The following is a 12013-nucleotide window of genomic DNA, read 5'->3' on the forward strand; positions in this document are numbered from 1 at the left end:
AAAAGTGCACTGACCCGACCAAAAATTTTTGATATGCTCAGACATGCAGACGTACTCACATGTGCAAACTGCTTATACCCGCAAAATATGCTCTACTCAACTCGGGCTGATTCATGTGATTCATATGTCCCGTTTTGCAGTGCCTTCGCCATTCGGGGAATAAGTGAAACGGGAATCGCCGCCAAAATCAAATTCATAAATGCATTCGCGGGGGTCAGTGACGTGCCTCAAAAAGTCAGCCGTCAAATGTCGCCACTACTGACGTATCTGTCAGATACAAAATGTCCGATCCTCGGTGCGCCGGCAATTTCGCAGGGATACGCAATGAATTATTTATGAAATGCAGACGAACTGCCTCCGCGATCTGAATGAACTGACAAAGAGACACAGGCAACGCAAACACAAATGTAAAGATCACTGGCATTTCGATTGTTTACACATGCACTAGCGAAATCAGGGAAATGTTGGCATGAAACCAATTTGATACTTTCATTTCATGTCCTTAAGTAAATATGCACTTGAATTCTTATCATATCTGTATGAAGTTTGGTGTAGTTCAGTACGTTATTAATTACACATTTTGAAGTGATTTTTCCACAGTGCAATCCGAACTCGAACTTCACATTGGGCATGCACTTGGAGTCATGGGCATGGTCTCAACTGGAGGCTCTGCTAATGAGGCAGAGTTGGCAGAATGACTGACTGAAGGAGTGGCTGACTGACTGAGTGACTAACTGACTGACTGAGTGGCTGAAGTGAAATACGAGCACGAGCCCAGTTGCTCATGCAAATTTTCAGCGATTAAAAAGCCATAACTTACTGTATCAACGCAAAGCGTTGAGGTTAATTGACAGACAACCAGACAAACTCGCCCAGACACAGAAAAAGATACATGTTCTCGTACAGCCAGGGATAGATAGAGACACTCTACAGGCAGTGCTCTCAAATTAACACTGCACACATAAAGTAAGGCAGCAAATGACAAAATGACAATAATTAGAATAAATGAAGGTTTCGCAAGGCTTTTCCGCATAGCTCGCGGAATGCAAGTGGCCAGACATGGAGCACATGCTCTTCGAATTTCACATCTGCTCCCTGGGCCAAAAAGGTCCCATTGAGTGGAGCATTGAGGCTTCGCCGGAACCGAATTTAATACAAGTCCGAACTGCTGATGGCCATTTCCAGGGAAGTACTCTGGCTTTGAATTCTTCACGCGACTCGGTGTCTTGCGAGATTCCCACAGAGTTGCTTAGTCAGGAGGAATGCGCCGGGAACTGGGTGCCTTTGCCTTTGGTTAATGCACGAAATCGATATGATAGGAATCCTCCCAAGATTGATACGCTTAATTCCTTACATCTTCTTAATGCGATGATTGATGTGGCGCCATTCTGCGTGATCAGCGAAATGCACTTGGCTCCAGCTCTTGCTTTTTATATTATTTTAATGACAAGTGACAGTGACGAAGGCGCCCCCACTTGCGTTTTTAATAAGCAGCGTATCTGAGTGACATTCTGACTGGCAAAATTGTGATCATCCACATTCCAGAACAAGGGAGGACTCGACTATCGGATACCCCGCTTATAAGATCTCAAGTTTCATACGGACGGACAGAAGAATGCCATACGGACATGGCCAAATGGAACTTGCTTGCTATCCTGATTAAGAATATATATAATTTATATGGCCAGCAACACATACTCACAAGCACATACCCCACAGTTTAATAATAATATGAAATTCCAGAGCCCAATTCAAATTGTTTGGTTCTTAAGTTCTTAAGTACAGGCATTCCATGCCATTCCTGACTTTTGGTTCCCAGTTTGGCACCCAGTTGGCTCTCGATGTTGTACTTTGAACCAATCCCCACCAGTCCCCCATAATTCTCAGCGAGCATATAAAATTAATGAATGCTCACCTGTGGGCATGTTTTCTTTTGCCCGCCACAAGCTCTTAATTGCCAGAGCGAATTTTCCAACTCATAATTTCCCGCTGCTGGCATACCTATGGGCCATTTTCCTTTTCAATGAGTCAATGAGTCAGACCATGACCATTTACCTGTGAGTAAGTTTAAGCATTCAGGTCTGCGTGTGTGGCGAAGGAAAATCACATAAACGTCTGACTATTTTCGTTTAATTACCCCAAAATATTTCACTCATCATAACCGCGAAGGTGTAAAAATAGATTTATTGCCATTTATTGACTTGATGAATTAAAATAGCCCTGGCTAATGACTCAAGTCGGTGCGATTAATGGATGTGCACTAGTCCATCCCGCATGCACAGCACGTCAAGCCCCCAAGAGCAGTGGTGTAGATTGAATTCCCTTTTCGGAACGTGGGGGTAATTTGGCCCCCAGCGGTCAGTCCACTGGCGCCCCTGGAAGTGCAATTCATCAAACTGCTCGTTTGGCATTCAATTGGTATTTGTGATCGACTCAACGATCGGCAGTGGGATGCCAGTCAAAATAAACGACTTCGCCTGCAATTTGCCAGCGCATTCTGGATGTCAAGGCGGGGAAGACCCATGCAATATCCAATCAAACTAACGATCGCGTCAACACAATGTTTACACGATGAACATGACGATTTTCATCGGCGCCGTTGACAAGGATGAGTTTGATCATGGACTGGGCTGGGTGCTCAATTGAAATGTCAGACTCGGACTCGTTACTCAAGTGCATAATCAGAGGCAATTAAAAACTGCACTGCCAATGCCAAGCACAACAAGATGTTTAAGAACAATAACATGGAAGCCTCTGTGCCAAACAAAAGCAAACAATATTGTGCTGGCGTTTCAAGTTTATTCACATTTCGCTCAAACACAGTGCCTTCTGCTGGTATTTTATCTACCGCCCGATTGTTTGTTTGTTTCTTAGGATAACACATGGTCAGCCGGCCCGTCAAGGTGGTATATCAATCATATTTACTCACCTATAAAGTACGTTTATGTATCGGATATATCAACCAAGTGCTGCATACACAACGGCGTTGTCCGCGGCAAAAGTGCATCACGTATGCCGTGTGCGCACACCTCGGCTCTTTGTGATATTTTTGAGTTTTGAAATATTTATGAGATGCCCAACAAAGCAAACACTGCCGTGTCATTGACACTGATGGTCGCCAAAGACAAGGACGTCAAGCTGGAGCGTTCAGATTCAGTTTCAGACGGTCGGCGGATCAGGCAAGATCGTAAAGTTAAGCCAAGTGAAATAGGAACTTTTACTAGTTTCGAGAGGAAGCGAAATTCTCGCATATCTGGCATACCTGATGCCAATCGCATTTGTTTACACTCGACGCGGCGATTATTTAACTCAATAGAGCTTTTTAATTTGCAACCTGAGCGAACCACATAAAAAATAAACAACAGGCACGGTTTTCCATGGTTTTGCGCCCCATCTCTGCCCTGCCATGCAATCAACTCACATTCCACCAGTTGCTAGGCCATTTAGGCATATCCACACCTTGTTGCTCGAATGGGCCATCTGTTCTGTGCTGACCACCACCCACCAGACACCACACACATCTTCCACCGGTTTCGCAGAAGAGCCGCCTGCCTTTGAAGTGGCCAGTCGACCAGTAAATTCGCTTAATTTACAGCGTTTTCAAAATCATTGCCCCGAATTTAAATTTAAAACGGTTGCTCCTTGTGCTCTGCCCCCCCAAAATGAAGGGAAACGAAACCGCTTTTAATTGTCATGCGATTGGGGCTCGGATTTCGAGACTCGCTACGGATATGGGAAGGTGTGCCAGGTGCAGAGCCTGTTTCCCACTCCTCGCAGCGGGGATTTCATCTCGGGCTGTCCAAATAAACACGCACACACACTTTGTAAGTGCCGAGGAGAGCAAATAAATATTTGTAATTTATACGTTTCTGGCTGCGTGGGCAACACACCGCAGATACAATAAATAAATCGGGTGTGAGAATGTGTAAGGCTGAATCGAATCGCAAATGCACTACGCCCAGTCAAGGCTCAAGTCAGGAAATGGACACAACGAGTTTGGGAGCCCGAAACCGCAAACCGAGAATTAATGGAAAACATTTAAAAAAATGCATTAATTTAGCAACTAATTGCGGACAAGCCTGCTGCAGCGCATAACAAATGGCCAACTGTTCGCACATTGCACATTGCTCATACGCAGTGTGTGCCCATGGCGAAGCATTGGCTTGTCTACGCTTTTATATCGCACGCCACTCGCAAAAGTGTGCCAAATAAATCAAAAGCATGCCCATTAAAGCATGTATTAAAACAAAACCCGAGTAAACAAACAAAACGGGCCTTAATCGCATGACAAAACAAAGCCCCAATTCCAATGGTCAGGTTACAACTTAATGGGCAGTTAAATCTTTACGATGCTTCTGGGACAAGTGCAGGCTGCACCAACTGCGTCCAACTGAGTCATCCACGAATCCAATCCCATGTGTCCATGTGCCCATGTTACCAAGTTCCCACGTTCCAAAACAAACAAACCGAAGTTGCAAAATGCCGCATATAGATGAATGCCATTATTTTAGCTAATCTCTTGGCTCGTCTGCCCAAGCTTTTTTTCGCTTGCTTCTTTTCTGTGCGCGTTTTATGAAACGAAAGCTAAACAAAGTTGATTATTTTATAGTTTTGAATCAATCGAAATGGGCGAAAATACAAAATACATAAATATATGTATATACACTCGTATATCCAGCGATTTCAAGGTTAGACCGGCAGCAACTGACTTGTGTGGTAGCGCCATGTGCTCCTCCAGCAACATAGGAGGCCGGCGGAGGCATTAAACAAGCAGACCAGCCCGTTCATACCGTTCCGCCCTCCGGATCTCCGGATCTCCAGATCTCCGGATCTCCTGATCTCCCCGGAAAACATATCCACACACTTCAGACGCTGCAAAGAAACACATGGGAAAAGCGGGCGTTGTCCAGCCAGCCAGCCAGTCAGGCGACCAAAATGAAAAAATAAAAAAAAATACAAAAGGAAAAAAAAGAAATGAAGGCTGGCCAGACGGCTGGCAGTGAAGCCAAATGGAAAAGGCATGGAAGCCGGTCTAATGCATTTTGTAGCCCATTTTCAATTAAAAATTTTGCACATTTCTCGTTTTTGGCCAAGGTTAATTGATTGAATTTGCGATGATGGCTTTCAATTGTGAATTTGAAGTTCTATATGCAATTCGGCCAAAGGCTGATTTCAATTTAGATATCCGAATGCACGGCAAATGCATTTCAATGAACTATTACGGCTACGAGTATATACTCGTATAGCACGCGTCTATGCCGTCATATACGGATTTGGATTTAAATTTGGATTTGGATTTCGATTTGGATTGCGATTTGAATTGGGACTTGCCTGTGGACATGGATCCAAGTTCGTGGCGCGTGGGGGATTCACCGGATGACCAGAGTTTACCATTAAAACGATGCAGACTCACACTTTTTTTCCAGGGAAGCGCGCAGAAAATGATTTTATGGCCCTGTTTTTCGCCGGCTGTTTATTGGGGTTTTTGTTTTCGTTTTGGTTTTGGTTTTGCTCTTCGGTTTTGCCATTTCGCATTTCGCGAAATTCAAGGGCCATGCCGCATCCTCTTGTCAAGTCGCGAAAGGAAAATGGGAAAAACATTTCCACGAAATGTTTGCCTGCAATTGAAAAATATTTACAAATACTTTCGCCCCGTCCTGACTAAACGAATTCAAAGTAATTCCTGTGTTTTCGACTAATTGCCTGACTGCAAGCGTTCTCCAGAATATTTTGAATGCTTCAGCTGCAACATTTTGTTTCAATGAATTTCCTATCCCAACTTATAGGCCATCTTTATGCTTCTCTAACCAAATGTAGTAAATTAAGTTATCAATTTTTGTGCTGGCTTAGAAATTTTCAAGCAACAAAATAGTATTTACTCAGAGGCGATTTCGATTTTGTTTGTGGCAGTCACGCATCGCGCATGCATAACAGCCCCATAAAGTGTACAAGTTTATTTACCATTCGCCAGCAGGCACGGTAAACACACGCGCCCCAAATTCTACAAAGTGGAAAAGTTTTGCCAATTTTTGCCAAGTAGGAAAGCCGAAATGCATGTTGCAAATTGCATATAAGGTCGGGGAATGGACTTAAATTCGTATAATTGTGATGGCATTGTGCGAGGATGTAATTCAAATCGATGTACGTCGATCCTATGTCTATGATTTATACCCAATTTGGAGCGGTAAGCTGGTAATTTTGTTTCCATTTGCGGTTTCTAGGTGCGCATGCCCAAAATGCCAATACAAAATCGCGCATACGACGTGTTGCCCAAAAGCAGCTGAACTGGGCGCCAGTTTAGTCGGCCAGCGCACTGCCATTAAGTCATTAAATACAAATTAACAGCAAACAATTACCAGCCAGCATCGGACAGCCACACTCACAGCCACACTCACAGCCGTGTAATTAAGCATACGCCGCGTTGTCTGGCCAGACATGCCACGCATTCGTCGGCTAACACCTCCTAACACCTCCAATAAGAAACTAGCAGCTGAGTTGAGTTGAGTTGAGTTCAGTTGAGGTGCTTTACACGAGGGATCCAATTCGAAGCTGCGGCCTTCACGGGGACAGACTGAACGGCGGCGACTCCGCAGACTCCGCAGACTGTGTGTAGCCACAGAGCCATATAGCCATATAGCCCCACAGCCATATAGCCTCACAGCCAGCTAGCCAGCTAGCCATATAGCCATTGGCATAAGTTATGGCACACGGCGAAATATAAAGCAATCGACTGACACACAAATCGCTTGTTTGTCCGTCCATTCCATATTCCCAGTCAAGTGTAAACAGGTTTTTGTTTTTTTTTTTTTTGCTGGGCAAAGATGTTTCTTCTGCTGCCGACCCATCGAATTGGTCAATTAGTCAAAGCGTGATAATAAATAAGGCCGCGTGGAAGTGAAGCATCCGAAGATGCGGAGAAATCCCAGAACACAATGGTAGCCCCGAAAATAAAGAACGCCAAGGAAATCCATCTGCAGCGGGCTACTTAGCTGCTCCGATGAGGAGGCACGCATCAAATGAGGCCATTTGCATATTTATATGGCGTATGTTGTATTTATAAGAAACAAGTTAATAAGCAGCTCTCCCCATCGCATGCATAAGTAAGCCAGCGAGAGATAAAGCGCAGATCAGCCAGAATGGTGCTTTAATTAAATACTTTAAGTGTATGGATATCTTTTTGGGCATCGCGGCATGCGCGATTTGCATTGCAAATTGTGCACAGGCATTTAAGTATGGGATGAAATTTATGATAAGCCTCACACCAAACGGAATCAGTTCCAGATTTCGGTACGCAGATTCTTTTTTGCATATGAATTCCGGGTAACCCGTCAACTCCATGATAAGCTGGCCCATTAATCAAGTTCTTGATAATGCTTCAAGCTCAATGAATGGCTTGGTAATAAGTACTTAAACGCCAAGTTCATTATACTGAATAGCTTGATATATATACACATATATCATTTAGCGATTAAAAAGGAACTGCGCTTAAAAGTAGGCAAGTGGTTAGATTGGCTGGCAAACTATTTTCTAATCAAGATGATATCTAGACAAATTACCAACGTTTCTGATCGTTAAAAGGCCTTTAAGTTGCGGCACAGGGCGGCGGCAGTAAACCTAATGAGAATTTTATGGCCCAATGTTCGCAGCTATTTGCGAACATAATGAAATTGTAACTTTCGGTGGCGCTGTGAAAGGTCAATAGCAATTAACAATTTCAAGGACAAGTTTTACGGCCCGCTGGTGCTCAGAATGTGCTGAGTTCATTTGAAGTTTCGACAAAATACTATTCCCATTTGCGGTTTCCAATTCTCATCAGTGCGAGAACCGCAAAGTAGCCGGAAATGTGATCACGATCGGGTGAGTAGGGGTTCCTTCCACTGACGGAATCACACGGCACGCCAGATGATCGGTAATTCGCAGATTAATATAGCAAATAGCATATTTTGCAGACACTTTTGAGGCGACACTATGGCCAATGAGCATAACGAATGTGCCGGCGGTTGCAGAGTTCAGCGAGATGCCATAAAATTATGTAAAACAGCCCATCATTTAGCGGCATTAATTTGCTAATTTCGCGGGGGGGAATTTTAATTTATTTGCGCTGATGTATGAATTGGCTTAAACAATTTCGGCGGAGGTGCAAACAAAGAGCTCTCACATAAAATTACAAATTAGAGGTATTTAACAATTTTTTGCGCCAGTCTGACTGGTTGGCTCTTCGACTGTTTGGCTATTTGGCTGGTGGGGGTAGTGAATCTTTTTATTCACATTTTTTCGGCTTTGCATCGCTTTTGTTTTATCTCACGGGCGCAAATTGCCGTTGGCACACTTTACACCTTCGCGTTTAAGCACTTATTTTAAACAAAATGTGCAAAAATCGCGGTGCGAGGAAGTCTTTTCAACAGCTTCTCCTCTGCTCGGTATATATAGTATTTGGTCTGGCTGCAGCCAAAGGCCAGCGCCGCCGGGCAACCTCCTCCTCCTCCACCACATCTCTGCACCTCTCAGCTTCCTCTGCATCGCAGCATCTCACAGGTGGTCAAGGTATCTACTCGCCGGCGGCAGTCCATCAATAATTCTTTCAAAAGTCAATCACTCACATCGGCCCCCGCCGCGATAGTCCGTTTTGGAGATAGTCCGTTTTCGGAACGTGCCCGCACACTTATCTGGTGGGCTTGCTACTTTTCAGCTTTTCAACTTTTCCGCTCTTCAGCTTTCCACCTTTCCAGCCGCCCACTAATCGAAATACGCACCCAAGGTGTGAGAGAATGCCGGACAGTCTGGCCTATCTGCACGCGTTAGCCCATAATCTGCGATGTGCTAACCGGATCCCCTTCTTACCCCATCTATTCCAGCTCGAGGTGAAGAAGAGGTGTGAATGGTGGTTCCACAAGTACCTACAAAAGATGTCCACCCACTGGCGGCAGAATGCCTGCCTGTATGCCTGCTGCATCGCCTTTCTGCTGGGCATGTTCATCATGTTCCACCTCGGTGTGCGAAGTGCCCATAAGGGCAAGGAGGAGTTGCCATCCATCAGACCTGCACCTGCACCTCAACCAGCACCACCAGTCACGCTCCATCCCAGAAGGTTGGACAACGACACCGCAACGGACCACGAACCACCCGATGGCCTGGAGGATCTGGATCTGGACGAGGAGGAGCACAGCGCCTTCGTGACGCCCACCAAGGTGTACAACTACAGTCTCAGCGAAGCTGATCTGATCTACGAGTCGAAGCGAAACAGCGACATTAGTTTTCTGAAAGGTAAGGCCAAAATTCTCAGCTTTCATTACCTCTTTGAAAAAGAAAGGAGTCTATAAATCTATACCATAAATCGATACCATCCACTTATAGAGTCCTCATCGGCCTTCAGCATGACGGGAACGTATCGCAACATGTCCAACGAGATCTGGGACCCACATCCGCAGTATAACCTCAATGTGTTCGGTCGCCAGTTGCATTTGGTACTGCGGCAGGACGCCTCGTTCGTGCACAACCACTCGATGCCCCACATCCGGATACTGAAGGAGGGGGAGGAGCATCCGGGACCGGAGACGGAGGCGGAGCAGCGCCACCTGGGCTGCTTCTACTCCGGCTACGTCGAGGACGATCCGCACTCGATGGTCTCCGTCTCACTGTGCGGCGGCATGGTAAGGCCAGCCACTGTCTGCGACTGACCTTCGCTCAGATTCATACTCAGATTCAGATTCAGATTCAGATGCCATCCATTTGCATAGCATTTACATATCGCAAATTATCAATATGCTTATCAATATGCCGCCGAATATGAACACTAATAAGCGTTTTCCCCACCACTTCTCGACTCCCAGACTGGTTATATCAAAACGAGTTTCGGCGCGCTGCTCATTGAGCCGGTGAACCGGACCAGCAGCGATGAGGTTCTCCACCGGGTCTTTCGCAAATCGCAGCGCAATGCCAGACACGCTGTCTCCAAGCTCGAGCTGGGCCTGGACGCCTTCATGAGCAAGCTGGAGCAGGAGCAGCAGCACCAGGAGCAGGAGGAGGAGCAGACATCCAGGAACCGCAAACTGAACCGAAAGAAGCGACACTACGCGGATGTGGACAACCAGGTGTACACCTTGGAGGTGCTCATTGCCGTGGACAACAGCATGAAGCAGTTCCACGGCGAGGACCTGCAGCCCTACATCCTCATCCTCATGTCGATCGTGTCCAGCATCTTTGCGGACGCCAGCATCGGTAACTCCATTCGCATTTTGCTCGTGCGACTCATCAGCCTGCCGAATATCAACGACCAGACGCATTCCAGCAACGAAATGCTGAAGCACTTCTGCCAGTTCATCAACCAATCCGGATACGAAAGGGACACGGCCATGTTGATCACCCGGTAAGTGAAGATAAGCCACATCCTGGATTCACCTAATGGTATATTTCCCTTTAAACCCATCAGCGAACCCATCTGTGGCAGCGTGCCGGGCAAGATTTGCCACATGCTGGGCTTGGCCGAACTGGGCACCGTTTGCAGCTCCAGTTCCTGCTCCATTGTCCAGGACACCGGACTGCCCACCGCCTTCACCATGGCCCACGAGCTGGGACACATGTGAGTTATCAATGCACTGCAAACGTGTTTACCATTTGGCTTATCAATGCCCTCTGGCCCGTTTTCAATATATTGCAGCTTGAACATGAACCACGACGACGACGACAAGTGCATGCCCTATGTGACCAGGCAGAACAACAACAAGGTGCTCCACATCATGTCCAGCGTGATGGGCATCCACATGCATCCGTGGTCGTGGTCCAAGTGCTCCCGCCACTTTGTCTCCGAGTTTCTCGAGTAAGTTACCCGCCCCCCCGACTGTGCAACAGTTTTCCAATTTACGATTCAACGCAGGAAAACCGACAAGTCCTGCCTGGAGACGTCCGTGGGTGGACACATTCCGTACGGCACCGAGCGTCTGCCCGGAGAGATCTACTCCCTGGACGCCCAGTGCCAGCTGAGTTTCGGCAACGACTTCGGCTACTGTCCCACGGACGAGGAGTGCAAGCGATTGTGGTGCAACCGCACTTCCGGCAACTCCAACGAGCAGTGCGCCTCCAGCAATCTGCCATGGGCCGATGGAACGCCCTGCGGCTCCAGTGGCCACTGGTGTCAGAGGGGCAGGTGTGTGTCGAACAAGCACGGCTACGGACGCCAGGTGAACGGCGGATGGGGACCCTGGACGCCGTTCACGCCCTGCAGCCTCACGTGTGGTGGCGGAGTGCAGGAGTCGCGGCGGGAGTGCAACCAACCGGTGCCGGAGAACGGTGGCAAGTACTGCACGGGTAGCCGCAAGAAGTACCGTTCGTGCAACACGCACCAGTGTCCACTGGGCAGCATGGATCCGCGCGAGCAGCAGTGCTATGCGATGAACGGACGGAACATGAACATTCCGGGCGTGAACCCAGACACCAAGTGGGTGCCCAAATACGAAAGTGAGTATGGCATAACCATGTGAAACCCTAGGCTAACCAAACCCCCTTTCTCGACCCCCAGAGGATGCGTGCAAGCTCTTCTGCCGCATGGACATGAAGGTCACCTACTTCATGCTCAAGAGCATGGTCACCGACGGCACCTCCTGTGCGGTGGACAGCTTCGACAAGTGCGTCAACGGCATCTGCCGGCCGGCGGGATGCGACAACGAGCTCAACTCGATTGCCAAGCTGGGTAAAGCGATTCATTACCCCAATCCGCAGTGCACCTAATCCCCCACCCCCCTAAAACCTCACCGCTTGAATGAATCACCGCTCCCATGATTAAAACATAATTAATCGATTTCTTTGCAGACAAGTGCGGCGTGTGCGAGGGTCGCAATGACACATGCCACGAGGTAACCGGAAACCTGCTCGTCTCCAATCTCCGGGGGCTGAACGATGGCAATGAGCCGAACAAGACCCTCTACTATGTGACGCGAATACCAAAAGGTTGGCTAACATTTCTTCAATTCACTTTTGGCTAATAATTTCCTCAATAACTGCTAATGGTATCTGTTTG

At 47.1% G+C, this 12013-nt stretch overlaps 1 protein-coding gene across 2 annotated transcripts in view; it reads left to right on the plus strand.

Annotated features, from left to right (window-relative positions):
* The window catches only part of LOC6537167 (A disintegrin and metalloproteinase with thrombospondin motifs 9), a 35225-nt gene that overhangs the window by 18808 nt on the left and 4404 nt on the right, over positions 1-12013 (plus strand). For both annotated transcript variants that reach the window (XM_002097692.4, XM_015192691.3), the window contains exons 2-9: positions 8856-9264; positions 9355-9650; positions 9831-10366; positions 10430-10579; positions 10658-10816; positions 10874-11454; positions 11516-11686; positions 11806-11943. In XM_002097692.4, coding sequence (XP_002097728.1) covers positions 8856-9264; positions 9355-9650; positions 9831-10366; positions 10430-10579; positions 10658-10816; positions 10874-11454; positions 11516-11686; positions 11806-11943 — 2440 coding nt within the window. The remainder of the gene's footprint in view (positions 1-8855; positions 9265-9354; positions 9651-9830; positions 10367-10429; positions 10580-10657; positions 10817-10873; positions 11455-11515; positions 11687-11805; positions 11944-12013) is intronic.

Source organism: Drosophila yakuba, chromosome 3R, assembly GCF_016746365.2.
Source record: "Drosophila yakuba strain Tai18E2 chromosome 3R, Prin_Dyak_Tai18E2_2.1, whole genome shotgun sequence".
In the NCBI taxonomy this organism is placed as follows: domain Eukaryota; kingdom Metazoa; phylum Arthropoda; class Insecta; order Diptera; family Drosophilidae; genus Drosophila; species Drosophila yakuba.